The 25,389-nt window shown below is 46.5% G+C and overlaps 1 protein-coding gene across 8 annotated transcripts in view; it reads right to left on the bottom strand.

The window, feature by feature from the left end:
• The window catches only part of RAPGEF1 (Rap guanine nucleotide exchange factor 1), a 163,055-nt gene that overhangs the window by 120,083 nt on the left and 17,583 nt on the right, over positions 1-25,389 (bottom strand). Inside the window, exon 1 of one of the 8 annotated variants that reach the window (XM_063635726.1) lies at positions 13,002-13,498. The exons of 5 other annotated variants lie outside the window; for them this stretch is intronic. In XM_063635726.1, the coding sequence (XP_063491796.1) occupies positions 13,002-13,065 (64 nt within the window). In that variant the 5' untranslated portion in view covers positions 13,066-13,498. Of the gene's footprint in view, positions 1-12,882; positions 12,965-13,001; positions 13,499-25,389 lie in introns of those variants that run through there. 2 more of the 8 variants (XM_055270650.2, XM_055270648.2) reach the window with 2 other exon arrangements.

The following is a 25,389-nucleotide window of genomic DNA, read 5'->3' as shown; positions in this document are numbered from 1 at the left end:
TGCAGCAAAATGCAGGGCTGTCAGGTATACACCCAGGACACACTGCAGCCACTGCAACAGAACTGAGCTCTAGGCCAAGGGTTTCCTAGGCGGACATAAAGAGATCTCACTCTCCCTGAATGGCCTTGGAGATGGCTCAAAGTGTCCACTCTTCCCAGATTTGTACACCTGAGGGTACAGGACTTGCTCAAGACTATACAACCAGTGGCAGAGACAAAGTTCCCTGATGCTAATTCAAATGTTCCCACATTTTGGATTCTGCTCTTGGAAAGCCTGAAGTCCAGTTGGTTGAAAAGACAGTTGATTATGACAAGTTCTGGAGGGAAGAGGACCTGGGCAGAGGGAACCTGGACTAGAGGCTGAGTGTAACTGTGTCAGGGCCAGAAAGAGAGGGGCCAGGGTAAAGGCAGACAGAGGAAGTCAGAGGCCTGGAACAAAGTGGGGCGTGATGGGGAACATGTGTGACTATCTGGACAGGAGAGTCAGCTGACCAAGGACAAGGGCAAAGACTGTCAAAGGGCACTGAGGGATCAGCTGAGAGCAGAGACATGAATCTGTGTCAATAACACACACTGTGACCTCAATGGGATTCTCATAAATACAGCTGTCCAATCCCCGCACAGTAAACATGCAAGCCACAACAAGATGATCACCTCCCTCAGTCCACCCTGATTATGAGATAATCACCATCCACAAAAATATTATTCCCATGCCTAACAAGCAAAGGGAGGAGTGGCCCTCTAGTCTGCCCTTGCAAACAGACACCTGGAGGAAGGGAGACTAGGGAAGAAACGGGCTTTGACGTCAAAGACCAGTTTAGGTCCCAATTTTGCCACTTACTAGCTGCATGATCTTGAGCAAGTTACTAGATGCTCAGTGACCTGGTTTTCTCATCTGTAAAATCAAAATCATACTACCTACCCCAAAGAACTCTTGTGACGATTGAAAGCAACATGCTTAGCTCACAGACGGCTGTGACAAATTGTTTGCAGTAATGGCCAAACGATTCCCTGCTCCTCATACCCACAGCTTGGCAAGATGACTTTGCACTCTCCTGTTAGAAGGGCGGGTAGAGGGAGGGGGCAGGTCTCTCTCTCCCTTCCCCTTGAATCTGGGCTGGCCTGTGGCCTGCTCTAGCCAATGAAATAAAGTGGAGGTAACTGTGCGGCTTCTGACCTGGGGCCTCAGGGCTGCCCCCGCGTCCCTGACCAGGTGAGCAACCCCACCAGGGGAGGGACCCTGGGCTAGCCTGCTGGAAGCCCAAGGATAAGCCCTCCCAGCAGCTGATTGTAGACACTTGAGGAACCCTAGGCAAGACCAGGAGCCCAGCAGTCCAGCCTGAACTGCCAGCTGCAGAAGTGTAAACTAGGTGCCCAGTTGTTATTTAAGCTCCCTAAATAGTGGGGTGATTTGTCAGCAATGACTGTAATACTCCACAGCTGATAATCAGGACTTCTCTCTTGTCCGGCAATTCTCCTGGTCTTGAGCGATGTTTCCATCTCTACCAGGTCATTCTCATCAGCATTCAACCTTGCCATTATTTCACCCTTTATGAAAAAACTTTCCTTTGACCCCAATACCCTTAACAACTACCACCTTGTGTCTTCACTCCCGCTTTCAGCAAAACTCCAAGAACGCCCATGCTCCCTGTGGCCAATTCTCCTCTGCTCGTTCTTTGACACTTGCACACTCAACACTCCACTGACACTTTTTTTTTTTTTTGAGGTGGAGTTTCACTCTTGTTGCCCAGGCTGGAGTGCAATGGCGTGATCTTGGCTCACTGCAACCTCTGCCTCCCAGGTTCAAGTGATTCTCCTGCCTCAGCCTCCCGAATAGCTGGGATTACAGGCATGCGCCACCACGCCTGGCTAATTTTGTATCTTTACTAAAGACGAGGTTTCTCCATGTTGGTCAAGCTGGTCTCAAACTCCCGACCTCAGGTGATCCGCCCGCCTCAGCCTCCCAAAGTGCTGGGATTACAGGCGTGAGGCACTGCGCCTGGCTCCACTGACACCTCTTGTCAAGGTCTCTGGTGACCATATGTTACTGAATGCCAAGGCCAAGTCTTGGTCCTCAAGTGACTTGACCCAGTCAGCACCATGTGTCACTGCAGCCCCCTCTCTGCCTCCTCCTCAGGAATACTTTCTGCAGTTGGCTTCTGAACACCAGTTTCCTGCTTTCCCCCTACCTTCCTGGAAGGTCTTTCGAGGTTTCTGCTGGTGCTCCCTCATCTCCTCTACCTCCTAATGCTGGAGTGCTCTGGGGCTCAGGCTTTGGCCCCTGCTCTTCTCTGACTTACTTGCTGGTATCTCACCCAGTCTCATAGCTTTAAACACCATCTTTATGTCAACAACTCTCAAAAAAGCCTACACTTCTTTTCTGAACTCCAGACTTTTATACTCCAGATTTTAATGGCCTAATGGCCACCTCCTTGTAGATCTCTGACAGGCACCTCAAACTCACTCTGTACCCACACAGCCCCAATCGTCCCCCACAATCTGTGCCACTGGAGCTCTCCTGCTTTGAAAGTCAACCTTCCGATGCTCAGGCCAAAACCACTGGGGTCGTCCTAGACTCCTCTTTCTCTCTTGCACCCCATAGTCAGCCCCTCAGTAAATCCCACTGGCTCTCCCTTCCAAGTCCTTACAGTCATCTCAAGGCCTGGCTTCATCTGCCATGGGTCTCCAGCCTCCGCCCTAGTCACACATTCCCAGGTCAGGACCTCTGCGCCACCTCTTCCGGAGCGCGCCTGCCCAGACATCTGCAACACACAGGCTTCTGCTCCTCATTTCTCATCACTCTTCCTTTCCATCACATGTAAAACTAACAACCCTCTTCCCCCTGGCCATCCTGTCCCCTTCCCTGGCTCCTCTATGTGATACCTGTCATCCAAAAGCCTACATATTATACTTGTTCATATGTAAACTAAAAACTCCAGAGGGCAGAGATGTCCTATTTTCCTCATTAGGTATCCCCCGTGCCTGGAACAGTGGAGACATAGGACCTGTTCAATAAACATTTGTTGGATGAATGAACATCCAATCAATAAATGAACAAATATAGAAACAATAGAATTTTTTTTAGTACAGTGTCCCATTTAATGGTAAAGGAAAAATGCTGAAAGCCTCTATAGTCAATCATGAGGTTCTACAAACCTTCCACTGTCTGTTTTCTCCTTATTACAGTGGTGAGAAGAAGAAGGAGGTCTCCATTTGCATAGATGGAGACCTGAATGTGTGTATGCAGGAGAAGCCAGAAGGCTCGCTGAGCAACCCCAGTCAAACAGGAGGCTGCTTGTTTGTAGCCTGCAAGTGAAGAATGGTTTTCATATTTTTAAATGATTTCACTTTAAATGGTTTTATGGGTATCTACATAATAGTCTTAATTTTGCTTCTTGGGCCTGCAAAGCATAAATATTCACAACTTGGCACTTTTAGAAGTTTACCAACCCCTGGGGGCAAACTCCTCGGTAGTCCACAAGGCCCCCTGAAACAGTTACCCAGGTATTTCAGCAAAAAGTGATATCTGAAATCAAGTGCCTTAGAAGCAATCAGCAAAAAGTGACTGGAAAAGTGATTAAAGTGGCCACTGGCCATGGCTATTATCTAAAATAATGGTGACACCCTCTATGCAACTGGGAAAGAAATAGCCAAAAACGGAAATGTATTTTACACACGTTCCCAGGGTAAAACATATCCGAAAACCAATGGCTACGGATAGATATTGTTCTAAATTTGGAGGTATCTGATGACAGAATGAAGTTTCCTTCCCTTTTCTTACCCACACCCAAAACTACACCCACACTTCTCATGAGAAAAATTCTGTCACACTTAGGGTTTCCCTTTCCAACATCTGATCTTTCACTTACGAAAAAACTGATTTCTAGGACACTTTAGCTACATGTCAACCGCTCCCAAATGGAAGCTCCTAATATACACAGACCTTTCAGTGCCATGCCTGGCAAATAGGAAGACACTGGCATTATTGTAATACTGTATCCCAATATGTTATTATTGTATCATTGTTACATATATTATTGCATCATATTTTTTTTTTTTTTTTTTTTTTTTTGAGACGGAGTCTCGCTCTGTCGCCCAGGCTGGAGTGCAGTGGCGCAATCTCGGCTCACTGCAAGCTCTGCCTCCCGGGTTCACGCCATTCTCCTGCCTCAGCCTCTCCAAGTAGCTGGGACTACAGGCGCCCGCCACCACGCCCGGCTAATTTTTTTGTATTTTTAGTAAAGACGGGGTTATCACCGTGGTCTCGATCTCCTGACCTCGTGATCCGCCCGCCTCGGCCTCCCAAAGTGCTGGGATTACAAGCGTGAGCCACCGCGCCCGGCGTGCATCATATGTTATATATGATACAATACATAATGGATTGCATATACAATGTATTGAATATTCTGTAACATGTAAATATAAAATCATAACATATACAATATGTTGTATGGTTTTATATTATCACATGCCTTATTATATCACTGTCATATTGCTATCCTAACTCAGGAGACACAAAGCCACACTCTAGCTGCAGGGCGTCAGACAAGTTACTTCACTTCCAGAAGCCTCAATTTCTTCATTGGCAAAATTAGGGAATAATTTGAGATTTTTACTCTTCTCTTCTAGCTCAAGACGTCTGTGATTCCAAAGTCTTGTTAAATAATCTTTTGTTTACCTTTCTCTCCTACCCTGAACCAGTTTATGACTGCATCCCAATATGGCCTCTAACCTCACTGATGAACCAATGGTCTTGTCCATTCTATTCGCTCCAACACCCTGACACTCTGCACTAGTTGATTCAAACTGCCCTCCCAGCAAACTGTTTAATGTATCTATTTTCCTAACAACTGAATTGATGCTCTTGTCATCCATATGCAGTTAGGGAAATGGTTAGCTCTCTACAGAAGCATCGAAGAGGGATTGCTGGGTCATTAGTCACGCTGCCTAACAGTAAGCATTACATTAACAATGTTAATAACACTTCTGGGCTCACTCTGTCTCTTTCATGTGAAGAAACTCAAGTATTTAATAATCATTGCTCTCTGGGAGGCAGAAGACAAAAAGTTGTGATGGTAATTGGGTACGCTTAAATAAAGCTTCATGTCTCTTTTCTATGAAACTCAGCACTTGAATGAGATCGAGTCAAGCCCAAAGCAAATGACTGTTGGAAATTAGAATTTTATAACAAAATGGATTCTTAACACTGATAATGGCTTTTGAACTTCCCATACCCTTTCTCTGAGTCCCCTGCCATCAGATAATTCATCAAAATGGCGTTTGTAAGTGTAGTTTATGTTTTACAAGAGGAATGATTTCAAAATAATATTCAATGCTGATGTGCTTGTGAGTAACTGGTAAATTTATACATCACTCATGAAAATGCATCACTTTTGGAAAACAAGGCAAGATCCTTAAAGCTATTTCTATGTTCCTGGCTTGGGAACTTTACACTGGGAACTTATCCTAAGGACATCATCCAACAGAATCACAAAACTGTATTAATGAAGCTACTTACTGCTGCCTGACCTGTAAAAAGTGGAAATAATTTCGATATTCAACAGCAGGTGAATGATTTCATAAGTTATGGAACAGTAACATGATGGAATGTCACAGTCATAGCAGTTATTAAGACCACATAGAAGCATAAAATTAAAAGAAAAAAAGCAAAATTATTTGCACATGATGACAATTCTATGAAAAATATGCATCATGTGCAGCCGCTCTGAAAAAGAATAATGGCACCAACTAACACTTTCGCCGCCTCACTGTTTTATGTCATTCACTCATTCATTCATTTTAAGACAGGGTCTCAGTTCACCCAGGCTGAAGTGCAAGGAGGAGCACCTGAGCCCAGGAGGCAGAGGCTGTAGTGAGTCATGATCATGCCACTGCATGCGTGCCACCGCGCCCAGTTAATTTTATTTTTTAAAATTTTTTGTAGACAGGGTCTCACTGTGTTGTCCAGGCTGGTCTTGAACTCCTGAGCTCAAGTGATCCTCCTACCTCAGCCTTCCAAAGTGCAGGGATTATGGGTGTGAGCCATAATGCCCGGTCTTTTATGTCTTTTAGGCTTAGCCACTCAACATGCATTTTCTTGTTTGCATTTTGTCCGTTTGTTCCAATGTTTTTCTTTAATAATGTAACATCATTTCAACCAAAATTAATACATTCTCTGTATGTGAGCTAAAAGTAATAACAACAATAAACTGACTGGATACTGACTGCACGCCAGGCACTGTCCTAAGCACTTTGCACGGACAGACTCCTTCTTCCTCACAACACCCTATGAAGTGGGGACTATTTGCAGATGAGGAAATTGAGGCCCAGAAATTAAGTAACTTGCTGAAGGTCAGCCAACTAGAAAGTGGGAGAACAAAGACTCCACCCTGGCACCTGGGCTCCAGAGTTCTAAAGAAATTTTCAAAGAAATTCAACACCATAAAAAGCACTCCTGTGATCCCTCAGCTCAGCCAAACCGATGCTGTCTAAGCAGGTACTGAATGCTCCAGGAGCTGGCACATATGAAGGGCAGTGACCACTGCTGATGGTCATTGATGCACAGCCTGCAAGGGGTCCTTCAAGACCATCAGCCATGTGATACCTTAAGTTGAGAGACGGAAACAGGTGGAGAATTACCCAAACTCAAAGCCACTGGGATTGGGATGAAGCCAGGCAGATAACCCATGTCCATGGATCTGGTAAATCCAGGGCTTCTCTTTACTATGCAATGCATAACGAGAATCACTATTATTCATTAAATACTCACTGTATGCTAAGGGCTATAACCCCTTTATGCGAATTATCTCATTTAGTGCTCACGGTAGTCCTTCAAAGTATGCATTATTATTAATCTCATTTAGAGATCAAGAAATAGGCCTGGAAATGTGAAGTAATTTGTCTTGCCTTACTTATTAGCTAGAAGGCACTGAGCCGGTGGTTATTGCAGCACCCAGCCCTTGTGCATTCCGGATCAATATTAATTAGCTGGCAAACGGGCATCCAGCTGCCCCAGATGCTACTTTGCTATCTAGTGTGCAGAGGCAAGTCTAAACACCTTTGCTGGCTGGAATCCAAACATTTCTAAATTTGCCCCTATGGCAGAGCAACCACTGGCATTCAAAACTAAGGCAAATCCTTAACTCACCCCCTGCCACCCCCAGCCCCACCTGGGCCTGCCAATCTGCTTCCAGCACAGCAAATCCCACAATCTGCCAAGGCCTGTGGGCTGAAGCTTTTTATACTCAGCTCTTCTACTAAGGGTGTTAATTTCATTCGCTCACACCCACACTGTGTACAAACATGCAAATCATTAACATTTCCATTTACCAGGCTGGTATGGCCTGGAGCTGCTGGGATTTTTGAAGGAGATAACAATTCAATTTGCAATTACTGCTGCAATTTTTAATTCCCAAGGAAACTTCTGTCAGTGCTGTACTCCCGAGAGCCAAAATGAACACTGTAAGCAACTCTTCAAATTATTTCGAAAGAGAGGGAAAAAAAAGAGAGGAAAGGAAGGAATGAAGGGAAAGGAAAGAAGGAAAGGAGCCAGTCAGGCAGGGTGCCTGCCTGCCTGCCTACCTCTGGGAGGGCAGGATTACAAGCCTATTTCAGAGAAGTTCAATTTAGCTCTAAATTTCAGTTTCCTCCAGCTGTATGAATCAACAACTAAATGTTGACTCTTTAAGAGGGGCTTTTGTGAAGTAATATTTGCAACTGAACAATCATCAATAATCAATACATTTACTGTTTGTAAACTCAGAATTGCTGTGGGATAGAGGAAGGTGTACCTATTTTCATTCTCCAATGTTACTACTTTGGGCAGTTAAAGGCTAAGAATAAACATTTCCAGGTCCCAAATAACCACCTGCCACCTTCCAAGTCCCAAATACACCTGCTGACACTGGTAACTACTATTTATTGCATGTCCACTGTGAACTGTGCACCAGGAACCACCCTGCCCTGCATAAGCCTACCCTTCTTTATACCAGCAGGGAAACTGCAGCCAGGGAGCACTCACGGAGGGCACATGTGCCAGGCATCGTGCAAGTGCTGGGGACAAAACAACGAACCCTGCGACTGCCCACCCTCAGGTGGTTTACAATCAAGTGGTAAACAGATCAATAATAATAAAAAAAAACCATGGATGTAAATTAAATAACACAGTAAGATACAGTCATTTGGAACAGGCCACTGTAGACAAGAAAAGCGAGGGCATTTGGCATTAGAAAATGCATCTGTTCGGCCGGGCGCGGTGGCTCACGCTTGTAATCCCAGCACTTTGGGAGGCCGAGGCGGGTGGATCACGAGGTCAGGAGATCGAGACCACGGTGAAACCCCGTCTCTACTAAAAATTACAAAAAATTAGCCGGGCGCGGTGGCGGGCGCCTGTAGTCCCAGCTACTCAGAGGCTGAGGCAGGAGAATGGTGTGAACCCGGGAGGCGGAGCTTGCAGTGAGCCGAGATTGCGCCACTGCACTCCAGCCCGGGCGACAGAGCGAGACTCTGTCTCAAAAAAAAAAAAAAAAAAAAAAAAAAAAAAAAAAAAAGAAAATGCATCTGTTCAAGGTCAGAGAGCAGGCTGGGCCACAGCTCTGGCTGGAACTCTCAGGATCACACTTGAGCCACTGCCTCGTCCCACTTCCCATCTTATTTTTTTCTGTTTGGGGCATGCAGGAACTCACTGCGGTAATACAAATGAGTCAGATTTCTCGACCACGAGAAGCATCCATTATTGTAAAAAACATTTTCTTTTTTTTTTTTTTTGAGACGGAGTCTCGCTCTGTCACCCAGGCTGGAGTGCAGTGGCGCGATCTCGGCTCACTGCAAGCTCCGCCTCCCGGGTTCACGCCATTCTCCTGCCTCAGCCTCTCGAGTAGCTGGGACTACAGGCGCCCGCCACCACGCCCGGCTAATTTTTTGTATTTTTTTAGTAGAGACGGGGTTTCACCGTGGTCTCGATCTCCTGACCTCGTGATCCGCCTGCCTCGGCCTCCCAAAGTGCTGGGATTACAAGCGTGAGCCACCGCGCCCGGCCATGTAAAAAACATTTTCTTGTTTGGGGTTGGTCCTGAGAGCCATCAAAAAATAAAAACCAGAACCGTAAGTCAGACAGTATAATGGTCCCCTCATCAGGTATGTGTCCCACATTGTCTCAAATCACTAGAGAAGCTTCTCTAGCAGGCATCAAATGCTCTGTAGGGTGACAGCAGGTGGAGGCTGTGAGACTCATGTCTTCCACACTGGTGTTCTGCCTCTGCGGCTTTTCAACTCCCCAGGTGTAGGACATGGAAACACACATAAATGATCTAAAGAGGAGATAACAGTTTCCTTTAAATTTGCCTTTGGAATGCACTCTGGGCCTGCCCTTCCTAATCATGATCATCTTTGGCTCTGATTAAAGTCTTATTCTCCGGAGCTCCTAACACAGGGGAATCCAGGCAGAAATCAGGGGCCACCTGGTCTGTCCCAACTGCCTGTAGCAAATCCACATAACGATATGCCCGGGATTCCCATTCACTTGTTCCTAAACTAGACACAGACCATGCTACTTTGCCCTGGAACCTGGGGCCATCATCCACCCACCAAGATTTCACAACCACATTGAATGTGGGCTGCAGATCAGGGTCATGGTGGTGCCCTGACATTCTTCTTTTTTTTTGAAACAGGGGTTTTGCTCTGTCACCCAGGCTGGAGTGCAATGGTGCAATCTCGACTCACTGCAACCTCCGCCTCCTAGGTTCAAGCAATCCTCCCACCTCAGCCTCCTGAGTAGCTGCGACTACTTGCGCGCGCCACCATGCCTGGTTAATTTTTTGTATTTTTGGTAGAGATGGGGTTTCGCCATGCTGCCCAGGCTGGTCTTGGTTTCGAACTCCTGAACTCAAGTGATCGGCCTGCTTCGGCCTCCCAAAGTGCTGGGATTACAAGTGTGAGCCACCGCACCCAGTATGCCTGGGAATCTTTAACTCCAGTTCGTAAACACTGTTTTATAATCCCATTTCCAAAACGTAAGCAACCTCTCAAGACAAAGACAAACAAACTGTGAAGGACCACTCCCTATCCCTGTTACTTCAGCTCCTCAGCAGGACATGATGCGATATGAAAAACGGCTTTTCCTTCTGAGATGGACTTTGGACTGCAGTTCCTGGGTCTATCAGCCCAAACAAACAAAACCCTATGCGCCAAAGATGTGTTCCTGGTCAATGGGACCTGTGAAGGCTTAAAAACCATGAATCGCTTCTTCTTTTCTTTAATCTCCAATTCACTGTGGATCTTGAAATCCCTACTACCAACAGTGGTCCTACCACTTTTCTCATTTAAATTACTGAACACAACTAAACAAAACCACAAAATAAAACATCAAACCTTTCTGTCTGTATACCCAGCTGCTTCCAATGAAAATCTTCAGACATTTTAACTCATGGTTTTCTAAGGAGAACTAGAGACAATCCAAACGTAAGTAAATATATTCAATTTCTATTCTAAAAGTGGTGCTTTTAAGTAGTTGGATCAATGCTGATTTTCTCCTGGCTGGCTTGAGACACCAACCCACACGGTGCTGATCAGATTCAGAAGAGTACCGCATCTTGGTCTGCTTCAGTAAATACCCGTGTCTGCTAAGGCCCATTCTGAAGACACTGTACTATGACACGGTCAGAACTGGTTCTTTATTTTAATGTGTAGAAATACATGAAAGAAAGTGTAACAAACCTCATATATCGATGACCTGGACTCTAACACTTGTTAAGCTTATCCCATTTTGCTTATCTTAGATCCCCATTTATTTATACAGTATATTTTGCTGAACCAGTTTATTTTTTTATTTTGATTTTTTCTTTTTTGAGACAGAGTCTCTCTCTGTTGCCCAGGCTGGAGGGCAGTGGCACGACCTCAGCTCACTACAACCTCCGCCTCCTGGGCTCAAGCAGTTCTTGTGCCTCAGCCTCCCAAGTAGCTGGGATTACAGATGTGCACCACCACACCCGGCTAATTTTTGTATTTTTAGTAGAGACGGGGTTTTATCATGTTGGCCAGGCTGGTCTTGAACTCCTGGCCTCATGTGATCTGCCTGCCTCGGCCTCCCAAAGTGCTGGGATTACAGTATTGTTTTTAACTGGAGAAAAGGCATACAAGTTTATTAATGTGTATACAGGGAAAAACCACAGAGTGATTATGATTTTAGAGAGTAAATTATAGACAGCATAACTCTTCACCCCTAAAAACTTCAGCATGACTATTCAAAACAGCACATACTCCTACATGACTCAGCACTGTTTCACACATAATCACATGAGCAACAGTCCTCATTATAATCCACCATGGAGTTCATATTTAAATTTCCCGAACTGTCCCCCAATGTCTTTAATAGCTGTTTTGTTCAAACCAGGATCCAATCAAGGATTGCTAAGGAGTACCCTTTCCAAAGTAACATGTTAGACAAAAGAATGACTCACGGAAAGTCAGAAGGGCTGACAGTAAATTAGCATCCCACCTACTTTCTTTTTAAGAGAAAATGATCTATCATTTGACAAACGGCAACTGTTCTTAATATTTCCATGCATTTTCTTCCAGTTATTTGTTTTCTTTTCATAAACAAACCCATATATGCAGTTGTGAACAAACTGTCTTGCTACCGATCAAATGCTACCACAACTTCTTCTGGCAAGAGGAGGCAAAGACCTGGTGAAGTCTCGCATATGTCATCTCTGGCATGCCTGCCAACCGCCGGCCTCCTGGGTCAATAACTATGATAAAAGTCCGCTGAGTGCGTCAACAGACTGTCCTGCACTGAGACACTATTAAAGGTCCTTGAGCTCCAAATGTACCACTGCACAGCTCTGTGGCCCTGCCAACTTCCTCCTCCTCCAGCTGACATGACCCCAAACCCTGGTGAGACAGAGTAGGTGTTAGGGGAGGCTGTTGTCCCACTTCCTGGGTGTCCAGGATGGATAAATGTAAGATTTTACAGAAAGTACCTTGAAAGTACTTTGGAACTTTTGGAAGTGCTATATATTTAAAAGCTGTTAATAACATTCTCTAAATCAAAAATGTCACAAAAGCCTCAAACTCCTAGATACTAAAGCTTTGACTTGGGATATTTCTTTTTCTTTCTTTCTTCTTTTTTTTTTTTGAGACAGTTTCACTCTGTCACCCAGGCTGGAGTGCAGTGGCGCAATCTCGGCTACTGTAACCTCCACATTCTGGGTTTAAGTGATTCTCCTGTCTCAGCCTTATGCCTGTAGCTGGAAATACAGGTGCCCACCACCACGCCTGGCTAATTTTTGTATTATTAGTAGAGACAGGGTTTCGCCAGGTTGGCCAGGCTGGACTCGAACTCTTGACCTCAAGTGATCCGCCCGCCTTGGCCTCCCAAAGTGCTGGGATTACAGGCATGAGCCCCTGCGCCTGGCTGACTTGGAACATTTCTAAAAAAGTAAAAATGTTCGGCCAGGCGCAGTGGCTCACACCTGTAATCCCAGCACATTGGGAAGCTGAGACAGGTGGGTCATGAGGTCAGGAGTTCAAGACCAGCCTGGCCAAGATGGTGAAACTCCATCTGTACTAAAAATACAAAAATCAGCCGGGCGTGGTGGCGGGTGCCTGTAATCCCAGCAACTCAGGAGGCTGAGGCAGAGAACTGCTTGAACCTGGGAGGCGGAGGTTGCAGCGAGCTGAGATCGTGCCACTGCACTCCAGCCTGGGCGACACCGCGAGACTCCATCTCAAAAAAAAAATAAAAATTTTCAACAGACACATACTGCACCGAATGAAACATCTCGAGCTGAACTAAACTCTCAGCCAAACCAAGCTATCATATTGAGATAGGAACATCTTATTCCTCAGGAGAACTGTGAATTTCCTTGAAACCATGTTGGACTACCTGTGCTTTCTGCTCTGGAAGGCGATTCCCCAGGCACTTCAGCTCTGCTGCTGGGCCAGTCTCTTGGAGAAAACTGCCTCCTTGCTTCTTCCTGGAAAGGAAGCCCAGGGCTTTCTTACCTTGTTTCCAGGGGTACAGATGACTTCGTTTCAAGGACTTCTGTTTTTCAACAGCATTGCCCATTTTGAAGCCAGAGGACACAGGGCCCTTCCCAGCCCCGGCGTCTTTCCGGAGCAGCAACTGAGGACCGAGTCACTGGCTGAAAGGGGATCATCTCTTGGACATCCCAAACCACCCAGCGGGAGAGCCCAGGCAGCCTCACAAGGGAAGCCTGAGGAATCTCATTCTGAACAGTCTTTGCCTTCTGCCTTTCAAAATCCCCTTGGCCCCAGGGAGGAAATCAGAAGAAAGGGCTTGTTATCGCCCTACCGGTGCCTCTCAGGCATGGTCTATATTAAGAAGCTCTTTCCTTGGCATCCTTTTGACACTTTATTACTCATCAGCACAACAGTGACTCGAAAGATGAATTTTATGTCCAAATACTTTTAATACCACTTTTCTCTGCAGGAGAAATGGGGAATCAGGTGATCAAAATGCTGAAAGTCATAAATGAACCATTCTGGGGCATGCCAGGAGAAACATTTTCATACAGACCCTTATGCCACGCCTTGTATTTCAGAGTCCCACGCTCAGACCAGTGTGCACCACATGACAAGTACTGTCAGAGAAAACAAGCTGATTTCACTAATGCTGTGTTTCCAAGGGAAACACAAAACGAAACAAAACATCAAAACACTGCTACACCTCAGTCTCCAAAGAAGAAAACACCTTGGGGACAAACACAGCTAAGAATTTATAACCCCAAGCTCCAAACTTCCATTGCACTTTGGGAACAATTTTGCTGGAGAAAGTGCTACACTACCTAAATTCTGAACAAAGGGTTTTCTAGAAGAAAAGAAGGGAATGAAATCAATCGCATATTCTTGGTAAAAAGGAAGACAATGTCGAGGTGGATGAAAAGATTTCACTTATTTCAGCCCCAGAGTTTGAGGTTATAAAAGCTCCTAAAGAATCCCCACAGCATAATATGGGTAAGAATGCAGGCTCTGAGCCGGGCGAGGTGGCTCACGCCTGTAATCCCAGCACTTTGGGAGGCTGAGGTGTGTGGATCACTTCAGGCCAGGAGTTCAAAACCAGACTGGCCAACATGGTGAAACCCTGTCACTACTAACAATATAAAAATCAGCCGGGCATGGTGGCACGAAGCTGTAATCCCAGCTACTTGGGAGGCTGAGGCAGAAGAATCACTTGAACCTGGGAGGTGGAGGCTGCAGTAAGCCGAGATCACGCCACTGCACTCCAGCCTGGGTGCAAATCCTAGCTCTTCCCCTTGGCTTTGCCAATTGAGCACAGCAGCCTCAGTTTCCTTATCTGTTAACTGGGCATAATTCCAGTCTCACCTCCTCAGCTGTAATAAGAATCAAATAAAAGAGAACATTTGTGAAGTACCTAGCATGCTGCCTGACACTCAGGAAGTCCTTGGTGAATATTTAACTTTTTTTTTTTTTTGGAGTCAGGGTCTTGCTCTGTCACCCAGGCTGAGTGGCGCAATCATGGCTCACTGCAACCTCAACCTCCCCGGCCCAAGCAATCCTCCTGCCTCAGCCTCCAAAGAAGCTAGGACTACAGGTGCATGCCACCTCGCCTGGCTAATTTCTAAAATTTTCTGTAGAGACAGGGTCTCCCTATGTTGCTCAGGCTGGTCTCAAACTCCTGGCCTCAAGTGAACCTCCTGCCTCAGCCTCCCAAAGTCCTGGGATTACAGGTGTGAGCCACTGCACTCTGCCTATTATCACTTTTTTTTTTTGAGACAGAGTCTCACTCTGTCACCCAGGCAGGAGTGCAGTGGCACAATCTCAGCTCACTGCAACCTCTGCTTCCCGAGCTCAAGTGATTTTCTTGCCTCAGCCTCCTGAATTACAGGTGTGCGCCACCACGCCCAGGTAATTTGTGTATTTTTAGTCAAGATGGGGGGTTTGCCATGTTGGCCAGGCTGGTCTCAAACTCCTCACCTCAAGTGATCTGCCCACCTCGGCCTCCCAAAGTGCTGGGATCACAGGCGTGAGCACCACGCCCAGCCCTTCATCACTTTTATAATTGTAGACTGAAAATATATTAGCTTAGGTGGCAGAGGTCTGGCTTCGGTCAATTTAGTCAAAAGCACCAAAGTAAATTTATTTTACAGAGTTGGATGGTACAAAATGGGAGCAAGTATAGAACTGGAGTAAAATTAGAGACAACGTTCCAAAAAAGACCCATAGAACCAGAGAGACCAAGTTTAAGAGGCATTTAATGCTCTGTTAGTTTCTGGGCACAGTGGGCCACTGTGTTACACCAAGCCCTTCCTTTCTGAAGGAAGGGGAAATAATCTTTCCAATTTATGCAAAACAGACAAAAACCAAAATCCAAATCTCTACAAGATCTTAAGGCCTCATAATTGATCTACCAATACAGAGATCATTTTTGCAAAATCACGGCCTGAGAGTCCAAACTTGGCAAAGCAAACGGCATGTGTCTGTCGCACCCTCTCCAATGAGGTGGCAGGAAAGAGCATGTGTGCAGAGGCTCCCCGTTTCCCTCACAGACCCCGCATGCTCCTCCCCAGATTAAACTGCAGCCACAAACTGGAATAAAGCACAGGGAACCCCCACCACGCGAGAGGGGTCCAGTGAAACCTAACAGTTGCACAGCAGAATACCTGGCACACAGTAGGTGCTTAATAACTCTCTGTTGAATAAATGGGTGGATAGGTGACAGAATAAACCAATGAGAATTATCCCCAACATACACACACTGATTGTGTATGGAATGCGTTAACCAGAGTTTCTAATCCATAAACAAACTCTCCTCTCCTAGCAAGAATCAGAGAGTGTGGGTGGTTGGGACGCTGTTTCCTCCACTTCCCCACTCCTTAGCTCAGGCCACTCCCGGCCCTGGAATTTCTTCCCTATCAGGAGTGCGAAGCCCCTGAAGTCAGGAGCCGCGTCTGGGGCAGCTCCTCCTGGCGCCTGTGCACACAGACAACAATGGGTCACAGTTACAGAACCTGGGCTCAGGTGTGGCCTCTCTCGTTTCTCAGCTGGGGGCCAACATATTCGTAATGGTGTTTCCATGAAAAAACGCACCCTAGGTTCCAAACAACTAATTTACTGATGAACCTTTAGAATAAACTGGACATTTCCCTGAGAGAACAGCTTTGAAATGAGGACCCTGTGGTCCAACCACTTCTCAATCATGGCTCCCCCAAAATAACTCCGATGTGAACTGTTCAGGGGTAGGGGGAGGGGGAGAGCAACAGAATAACCCAATCTTAAGAATTCCTCTCTAATCCCCAGCTCAGAAAGCATCTTTTACAGTCGTCCCCTCTGCAGTGTCCCAGACTAAGCAAACAAACGAACAAAAAAACATACAGCCATCCCCAAAGACCAATATGCTTGCAATCCAAGATGGGCAAGCGACCCATCTCCAGTCCACATTTCAGGGAGACAACACAAAATTTTTTTGATTCTTCACAAATGGGAAGAATCAAGTGAACTGTTACCAGAAGCAGAAGGCTGACTGCACAGCCACTGTGATGAGTTTCCAAGCCTTGCACAAATACGCCCCAAATCTCTGTAAAACCCAAGGAGATCCACAAGATCATCTGCTCCAGCGAGTCCCTTCCCCATTTCACAGATTCCTCAGAGAGGGGCAGGGATCAAGGCTAGGCAATTAGTTGGAGGGCTGGATCCAGCCCCCAAATCTTTATCCTTGGCTAGGAAAACCTCTGCTACCCATTTCCTCATGACCAGAGGAGGCAGGAGGCCAGTGTGAAGGAATTGGCTTTGAAGGCCAGCTGGCCTGGTTTGAATCTATGTGGGCACTTCCTAGCTGAGCAACTTTGGGATAGAAACTAAACCTCTCCACACCTTGTATTTTCCCATACGTTCATGTGTACCATTATGCTATCTACTTCATGGGTGGTTTAAAGGTTAAATAAGAATTTAGACTTGGGAGGCTGAGGTGGGAGGTTGAGGCAGGAGAATCATTTGAGCCCAGGAGGTCAAGACTGCAGTGATTTGTGATCACACCACTGCATTCCAGTCTGGGCCATAGAGCGAGACCCCATCTCTAAAAAACTAAACTAAAATAAAGATGTTTAAAATTTGTTGGTACACAGCAGACACTCAATGAGAATAGCTACTGTCAGTTTTTATTATTATTACCTATAAATCTCCAAGCTTTAGATACATTGAAAAAGATTATTTATCCTCAGTAGGGATTTTCTCCCCCATATCAGAGTAAGATCCACTGCAATATTCTAGTAAATAATTCGTTCTTAGTATAATTAAAATAAAATTTATCTTACAAACATCTGTACCTCAGAAATTACTTTTTTTAAGAGACAGGGTCTCCCTATATTGCCCAGGTGGCCTCGAACTCCTAGGCTCAAGTGATCCTCCTGCCTCAGCCTCCCGAGTAGCTGGACTCCAGGAGGAATGATATTTTGATTGTGGAACATGACATAAGCCAGAGGGGTAATATTGTGGCCACTGAAGTAGGAAACATTTTAAGGAGTGCCTGTCCCTACACGCAAGACGCTGTTGGCTCCAGACAAACTCTGAGTCAGGATCCTGCAAGGCGGTGCTCACTTCTTGAAGGAGATTTTTTTTTTTTTTAAGATAGAAATGGCTCAGAAGGGAAGGGCTTGTGGATCCCTGTAATGTGCACATTCACCCCCCCAGAACCAAAGAAACAGAGGCTGGGCTCTCAGGCGGGTACCCGGTAGCTGACACAAAGCTTTGTGTATGGAATTTGTCTGCTGGGAGGAAAGTCTGATGTTGGTCACTTCCCTCCTGGAGAAAAATACAACAATACGAGGAAGCGCCAAGCACTGTGGGAATGTTCCAAGTGCGAGCTCCAGCTCAGCCCAGAATATAAACAAAGGCGATGACCAGCCTGGAGGTCAGGCCCAGCAGAGCACTGAGGCAGAAAGTCTGGGAGCCACTCTTCTGTCTTCTGGGGTCCTCTAGACTCGGCCTTTTTTTTTTTTTTTTTTTGAGACAGAGTCTCCCTCTGTCGTCCAGGTTGGAGTGCAGTGGTGCAATCATAGCTCACTGCAGCCTCCAACTGCTGGGCTCAAGCAATCCTCCTGTCTCAGCCTCCTGACTAGCTGGGACTACACGCACTTGCCACCATGCCTGGCTAATTACTAAAATTATTTTTTATAGAGATAGCATCTTGCTTGGTTGCCAGGCTGGTCTCAAACTCATGGCCTCAGGTGATCCTCAAGCCTCGGCCTCCCAAAGTGCTGGGATTATAGGCATGAGCCACCGAGTCTGGCCTAGACTGCTTTGAAGTAACTTTCCTGTCCAGGCCTGGAGGAAATCATCGAAGGCAAAGGCCACCACGTGTCGAATGTCATAGGAAATATAAGCTCAGGGACTCTCTTATGACACATCTGTGAACTTATAGATCAGTCTCAGAATGTCATAGCTGGAGGGGCTTCAGAGATTTACTCAACAAATACCAACACGGAGCTTGGGGAGGGTCGGATAACATGCACGAAGAATCACTTAGTTATCCCGGTGATCAGTGCTAAATTCAGGGTGGGGACGCATGTCTAGCAGGGCGACCTAATCTAATCTGGAAGTCAGGGAAAGGTGAGACTTGAACCACGAGCAGAGCTGGACCAGGCAAAGGGGCAGCGTGTATGAAAGCCCTGTGTAGCTGGAGGTATGCGCCCAGGGGAAGGCCGGGGGTCAGATGGGACAAGGCCTTATAGATCCAGGGCTTTGTCTCATGGGCTTTGAGGGTTCCTAAGGTGTTGGCAAACCACGTGTTCATTTTTCTGGGAAGAGAGGTCTATGGCTTTCACCAAAGTCTTAAGGAGTTTCAAGAGGTTAAGAATGGCCAGGCACGGTGGCTCACGTCTGTACTTAGGATTCCAGCATTTTGGGAGGCCAAGGCGGGCGGATCACAAGGTCAGGAGATAGAGACCCTCCTGGCCAAGATGGTGAAACCCCGTCTCGACTGAAAATACAAAAATTAGCTGAGCATGGTGGTGAGCACCTGTACTCCCAAGCTACTCACGAGGCTGAGGCAGAAGAATCACTTGAACCCAGGAGGTGGAGGTTGCAGTGAGCGGAGATTGCACCACTGCACTCCAGCCTGGTGACAGAGTGAGACTCCCTCTCAAAAAAAAAAAAGAGGTTAAGAACTACTGATCTAGCCCAACTCATTACAATAAAATGGAGAAACTGAGGTCCAGAGAAAAAAGACCTTTCACAGGAGGCCAGAGGCCCCAAGTCACTGACTCCCATTGCAGTGCTCTCCCACAGCTAGCCCACCGACCCACTTCTGCAGGGGATGTGTCAGCAACTACATATGCTGGCTCCCATCCCACTGGCCACTGCTGCTGGATCCCACACGAGGCTGCTTTGTTTCTCTATCCAGGCAGGCCTAGAAGGACACTCTACAGAAATGAACTGCAAAGTCACCAGCCCATCCTTCTTGTGCAACCTAATCTGCAAAACACAGGGGCTCAGAACCTGTCCCTTGCTTCAGATTTCAAGGACCCCCGCAATGAGACAGTTTCTGGCTTTTCAAGCTTCATGGATGAGGCTGGTTCACTGAAGGGCAATCAGGGCTCAGCATCCGGCCTTCTGAAGAAGCTGTTTACTTGTTGTTCTTTACAAAGTTAGGACTTGGCCAGGAACTAAACGTAGCCCTCAGTACGGGAAAGGGAGAAATTTGGAAGACTTGGAGGAAAGTCTAAATATGTAAGGAGAACGCTTCTTAAACCCCTGATGTGGCCAGGCACTATGGCTCATGCCTGTAATCCCAGCACTTTGGGAGGCAGAGGTGGGTAGATCACTTGAGCCCAGGAGTTTGAGACCTGCCTGGGCAACATGGCAAAACCCTGTCTCTACAAAAAGAGGGAAAACATAATTAGCTAAGCATGGTGGTATGTGTGTCTGTAGTCACAGCTACTTGGGGGGCTGAGGTGAGAGAATGGCTTGAGCCTGCGAGGCAGAGGTTGCAGTGAGCCAAGATCACACCATTGCACTCCAGCCTGGGTGACAGAGGCAGACCCTGTCTCAAAAAAATAAAATAAAAAATAAAAACCCCTTGATGCTTCCTGTAATACTAAAGGTAGAAGTCCTAAGTACATGGATTGGCATTCAAGGCCTTTTGGAGTCTGGCCTCAAATTACCTTTCCCACCTTCATCTCCCACTTCCTCACACGGAGACTGGACACTGTGCATAGCCCTGCACCTGCCTGCCTGCACTGTAGCTCCTGTCCTTCCTCTCCAGCGAGTCAAAAGAAACCTCACAGCCAACATCCAGTGGACTCTCAAAGACCAGTGTTGAGGGTCCCACAGCCTCTGCTTCACTTGGACCACGGCAGCATTGGAAGAGGTAATGCCTGCGCTGGGGAAGACTCCGGCCCCTCTCCTGGCCAGCCCGCTGACCTCAGCCTCCAGGCTGTGGTGCCTCTGCCCTTTACAACTCCCCGCCTCCAGATAAACTTGACAGAGCCACTCACTGCTGATGGCCCTCTGCACTGAGCTGCATGAGTGTGAACACAGTCACAGCTTGCACTCTGGCTGTGCTCCTCAAGCTTGTAAAAATGCACCCGTCTCCCTTAAGAGGTCTGGAGTCCATATACAATGGGTACTCACTATCCATTGAACAAAAATTAGTGAGCGTCAGCTATGTGCCAGGCACCATTCTGAGCTCTGGTGAAATAGTAGCCGACAGGGAGCTTACCTCCCAATGCGGGAAAAAATCATAAAAAAGAAGCAAATAGGCCAGGTGCGGTAGCTCACGCCTGTAATCCTAGCACTCTGGGAGGCCAAGGCAGGCAGACTGCCTGAGCTCAGGAGTTCAAGATCAGTCTTGGCAACGTGGTCCCTGTCTCTATTAAAAACACAAGATATTAGCCAGGCATGGTGGTGCATGCCTGTAATCCCAGCTACTGCAGAGGCTGAGGCAGGAGAATCGCTTGAACCCAGGAGGTTGCAGTGAGCCAAGACTGCACCACTGCACTCCAGCCTGGGCAACAGAGTGAGACTGTCTCAAAAAAAAAAAAAAAAAAAAAAAAAAGGCTACATTTAAAGGGGAAAAAGAGCAGAGAGTGAGGGACAGAAAGTGATGGGCACCCTATCTGCTATCCTGGGCCCAGTGGTTAGGGCTGACCTCTCTGGGTGGCATCTGAACAAAGATGTGAGGGAGCTAGGGAGCAAAGGACACAGGAAGAGGAACTCATGTTTGCCCAGTTCTTCCAATCCAGTACTCCCCAGCATGAACTCACCACAACCCTACCATAGGATCCATCTTATCAATGAGAAACTGATTTTTAAAAGGAGATGGGTGAGCAACTTTTCCCAAGATCACATGATCAGCAAATGGTGGCACCAGCAGCCTTTAAACTGCGGCTCTTGTCCATGGCTTCTCAGCAGGTGCCCTACAATATCTGGGGAATGAACGTTCCAGTAAGAGAATGGCAAGTGCCAAGGCTCTGAGGGAAAGGAACACCTAGAAGAAGAGCACAAAAGCCAGTGTGGCTGGGACACAGCGACGGGGAGAGAGGTGTCAGGGAGTGAGTTAAGGGCCAGAGTCCAGGGCGCACACAGGCCACGTCGAGGACCTCGGATCCCTTCACATGTGTGGGGAAGCCCCAGGCAATCATAAAGAGGATCCATGTGATCCAGTTCACACTCTGGCTGTGGAATGCAGAATGAATGGCTTGTGAGTTAGGAGAAGAAACCAAGAAGCCAGTTAGGAAGGCATGGGGCAGTCCAGGGAGAAATGGCGGTGGCCTGGAGTAAGGGGTCAGCAGAGGAGGTACTAAGAGGGACCAGTCAGGATTTATTGGAGTAAATTGCAGGGGCTTACTGAGGGACTGGATGTGTGCTGGGAGAGAGGAGGCAAGGACACCCTCATTGTTTCCTCAACCAAACCAAGATTTCTAAGCCTGAACAATCAGGTCAAAAATGGCATTATTTACTGTGATAGGGGAACCCAAGGTGAGTCACCAGGCAGAGAGTGAAGGGGAGAACCAAGAGTTCTGGTTCAGGTGCGTAATGTCCTAAAGAGGGGCTGGAAACATGTGTTTGAGAAGGACCAGTGTTTAGCTAGCTGGCTTAGTGCCACGGGACTAGGCTGCCTGTTCCCAAATGGAGAATGCAGGAGAGAGAAGAGCCCAAAACAGAAGGCTGAGATGAAACCCTTTACAGAGCACGTAGACTTGATGCTGTAAAATTACTCACGTGAGTACTGCGTGACTTCAGATATAATTTAAATTTTAGAGGTTGTGGCTTTTTTGTGTGTGTGAGACAGGGTCTCACCGTGTTGCCTAGGCTGGACTTGAACTCCTGGGTTCAAGTGATCCTCCCACCTCAGCCACCAGAGTAGCTGGAACTACAGGCACATGCCACAGTGCTTGGCAGAATTTTAGTTTTCACATTCTGGATGCTTAGTTTGTAAATGTCTTGCTTATCATGACTAATGTGTCATCCAGATTAATCAGCTAATATCCCAAGGCACAATATACATTCAGAGTGAGATTCACCAAAGAGTTTTCTTCCCAACTGCTCAGCTTCTGGCCATCTCTTGTCAGGGCTCATTAGATCACTTGTTTTTCCCTCGCAATACTGCTGACAAGAAGCATGAACTGGAAGCAGAAGTGTCACCATTTTCTTGTTCACGTGTACTTATACTACTAGAAAAGTCTTCAGTCTGTGATGTCTTTTTGGGGCTATTATTAAGCTACTTCTCCATTTTATAAGGGTTTGTTTCAAAACTGGGCAGTAGCTTCAACCTAGCTCTTCAACCCAGCTGGACAAGTCACATAAACCCTTTGGGGCTCTTTTTTTTTTTTTGAGACAGTCTCGCTCTGTCGCCCAGAGAGAGACAGTAGTAGCTGATGTTCATTAGGCACTTAGCCCATGCAGTACCAGGTTCCTTTCTGTGTATTTTACTCTTGTGGTTGCATTAAATCCTCATGATAAGAGAAAGATACCATGACTGTTCTCATTCTACAGAGGATGAAACTAAGACACAGAGCTTTTCTTTGACATCTGAAAGAGTTAAGATTTGTACATAGTTATACACTGAGTTGGGGCAAAGTTAGGGGAATAGTTCATCTGACTATTGCCCACACAGCTATAGTTTCTTCTTTTCTTTTTTTCTTCTTTTTTTGAGACAAGAGTCTCACTCTGTCACCCAGGCTGAAGTACAGTGGCACGATCTCAGCTCACTGCAACCTCCCCCTTCCGGGTTCAAGCGATTCTCCTGCCTGAGCCTCCCGATTAGCTGGGCCTACAGGGATGGGCCGCCACATCCAGCTAATTTTTGTATTTTTAGTAGAGACAGGGTTTCATCGTGTTGGCCAGGCTGGTTTCAAACTCCTGACCTCAGGTGATCCGCCCACCTCGGCCTCCCAAAGTGCTGGGATTACAGGCGTGAGCCACCGTGCCCAGACTTGGGCCTCAGTTTTCTCATCTGTAAAATGAGGCCACTGTCACCTCCTTCCAGTGCTTTTGGGAGGATTAAATACACGTAGCACAGCTCCTGGCATTACTGCACAGAAATTCTTTGTTACGTCATCATCATCATTATTATTATTATAAGGGCAACCTTCTATCTTATAGGTAAGTCCCTATGACCCTTCCAATTCCTCTCCAGACTTTGAGTGGTGGTTCCAAAGATACCCCCCACCTCCACCAGCAGTGTCACCCAGGGAACTTGCTAGAGATGCCCATTCTCAGCCCAACCACAGACCTACTGAATCAGAAACCAGGCGCCGGAGCCCAGAAACCTCCAGGTGCTAATGTCTGAGAGCAAACGAACAGACAGTCAGCATTCTGGGTACCCGGCAGGTCCTCAGGACAGCGACCACCTGGCCCCAGGTGACCCTGTCAGCAATACCTGCCAACATCACAGGCTGCAAGTTATCAATTTGTCACAAACAACAAGCTTCTTACCTGTCTTTCTGGCTGTTTCCTTTAACCTCCTCCCACAGTATATCACTTGCATAAAAAATGAAACTTCTTAGAAAAATCCTATGCCTGTACCTTTTCCATAGCAACAGAAAAAAAAATCTCTGTCCAAGTTAACCAAGACTAGTGTCCCTATATAATTATTTTTCCAACTTTCTCTATAAAACTTAAATTGACAAAAATAATAATATCCTTTTTATCCATTCCAAAGAATAACAATTTGAGATTTGATGTGATTTTTACCTTCAGATAATGTGCTCTGGTTGTTATATGTACATGTTTATGTTTCTTGAACCAAACCATCCCAGATTTTGATGCTTCTAGGAGTGACTGGAACATGCCAAGTAGCGGATGCCCATGGGAGAACGGAGCCCCAGACAATCCCACTGACCCTCCCGCGGACTCCATGGACTTGACCTGCGTTAGAACAGGCTGTGGACCTGAAGCAGTTCTCTCACTGCAAACTCAGACCCTCTCCAGTGCGAATTTGTGAAACGCGATAGATGTCAATGATTACTCCCTCAGTGTTTTCTCATCCAAATCAGGACACTTCGAAGGGGGTAGGGAGGGCTCTGTTAATAACGATGCCAGAACAGCAGGCAGAAGCCAGGAAGTGTGATCATCCCTCCATCTGTCACGCGCTCTGTCAGCATGGTGATCCTCAGGGTAATTTTCCTCTGGTGTCCGGATATCTAACTGAGAGTCTAGAAGAGAGGTGCACTGACAAGCAAAAATCCAGAGTCCAACCCTTCAGTCTAAGGCGAAGTCTCGTTTGGAGGGGTGCACTTGGACCCAGTCACAGCAAGCTCCACGAGGGCATGAGACCTGACTTCTTTATCGGTGTTCCAGGCATCTATTGCCACCAACTGTACGGAACAGGCGCCGAAGAAATCAGCTCGAAGCTGGGTCAGTGGCTTATACTGTATCTCCCTGATTCTAAGTCATATACAGTTGGCCCTCAGTAGCCATGGGTTCTGCATCTGTGGATTCAACCAACCGAGGATTGAAAATACTCAGGAAAAAAAAAATGGATGGTTGTGTCTGTAACTGAACGTACAGACTTTTTTCTTGTCAATATTCCCTAAGTAAGATGGTATAGCACCTGTTTATATAGCATTTCCACTGTATTAGGTATTATAAGTAATCTAGAGATAATTTAAAGCATACGGGAGGATGTGCACAGGTTATCTGCAAGTACTATTCCATTTTGTATCAGGGACTTGAGCATCTGTGGATTTTGGTATCCGCTGGGGGTCCCAAAATCAATCTCCCTTGGATACTGTAGTTTTTCAGCTTCACTTTTGAAATCAAGGTGCGTTTTATGATCCATCTGCTAATGTATTTTCTCCTTTGTTTCCTGAGAAACATTAAATCGATAACGTCTTACATGTCTTACATGTGTTGGTGTCTCAGTGTCAAAAAAAACCCCAAGGTAATTGGTTATCACCCAGATTCATAGAGA

This window comes from Symphalangus syndactylus, chromosome 3, assembly GCF_028878055.3.
Source record: "Symphalangus syndactylus isolate Jambi chromosome 3, NHGRI_mSymSyn1-v2.1_pri, whole genome shotgun sequence".
In the NCBI taxonomy this organism is placed as follows: Eukaryota; Metazoa; Chordata; class Mammalia; order Primates; family Hylobatidae; genus Symphalangus; species Symphalangus syndactylus.
The sequence above is the reverse complement of the archived record's forward strand: the minus strand, read 5'-3'. Positions and strand labels throughout refer to the sequence as shown.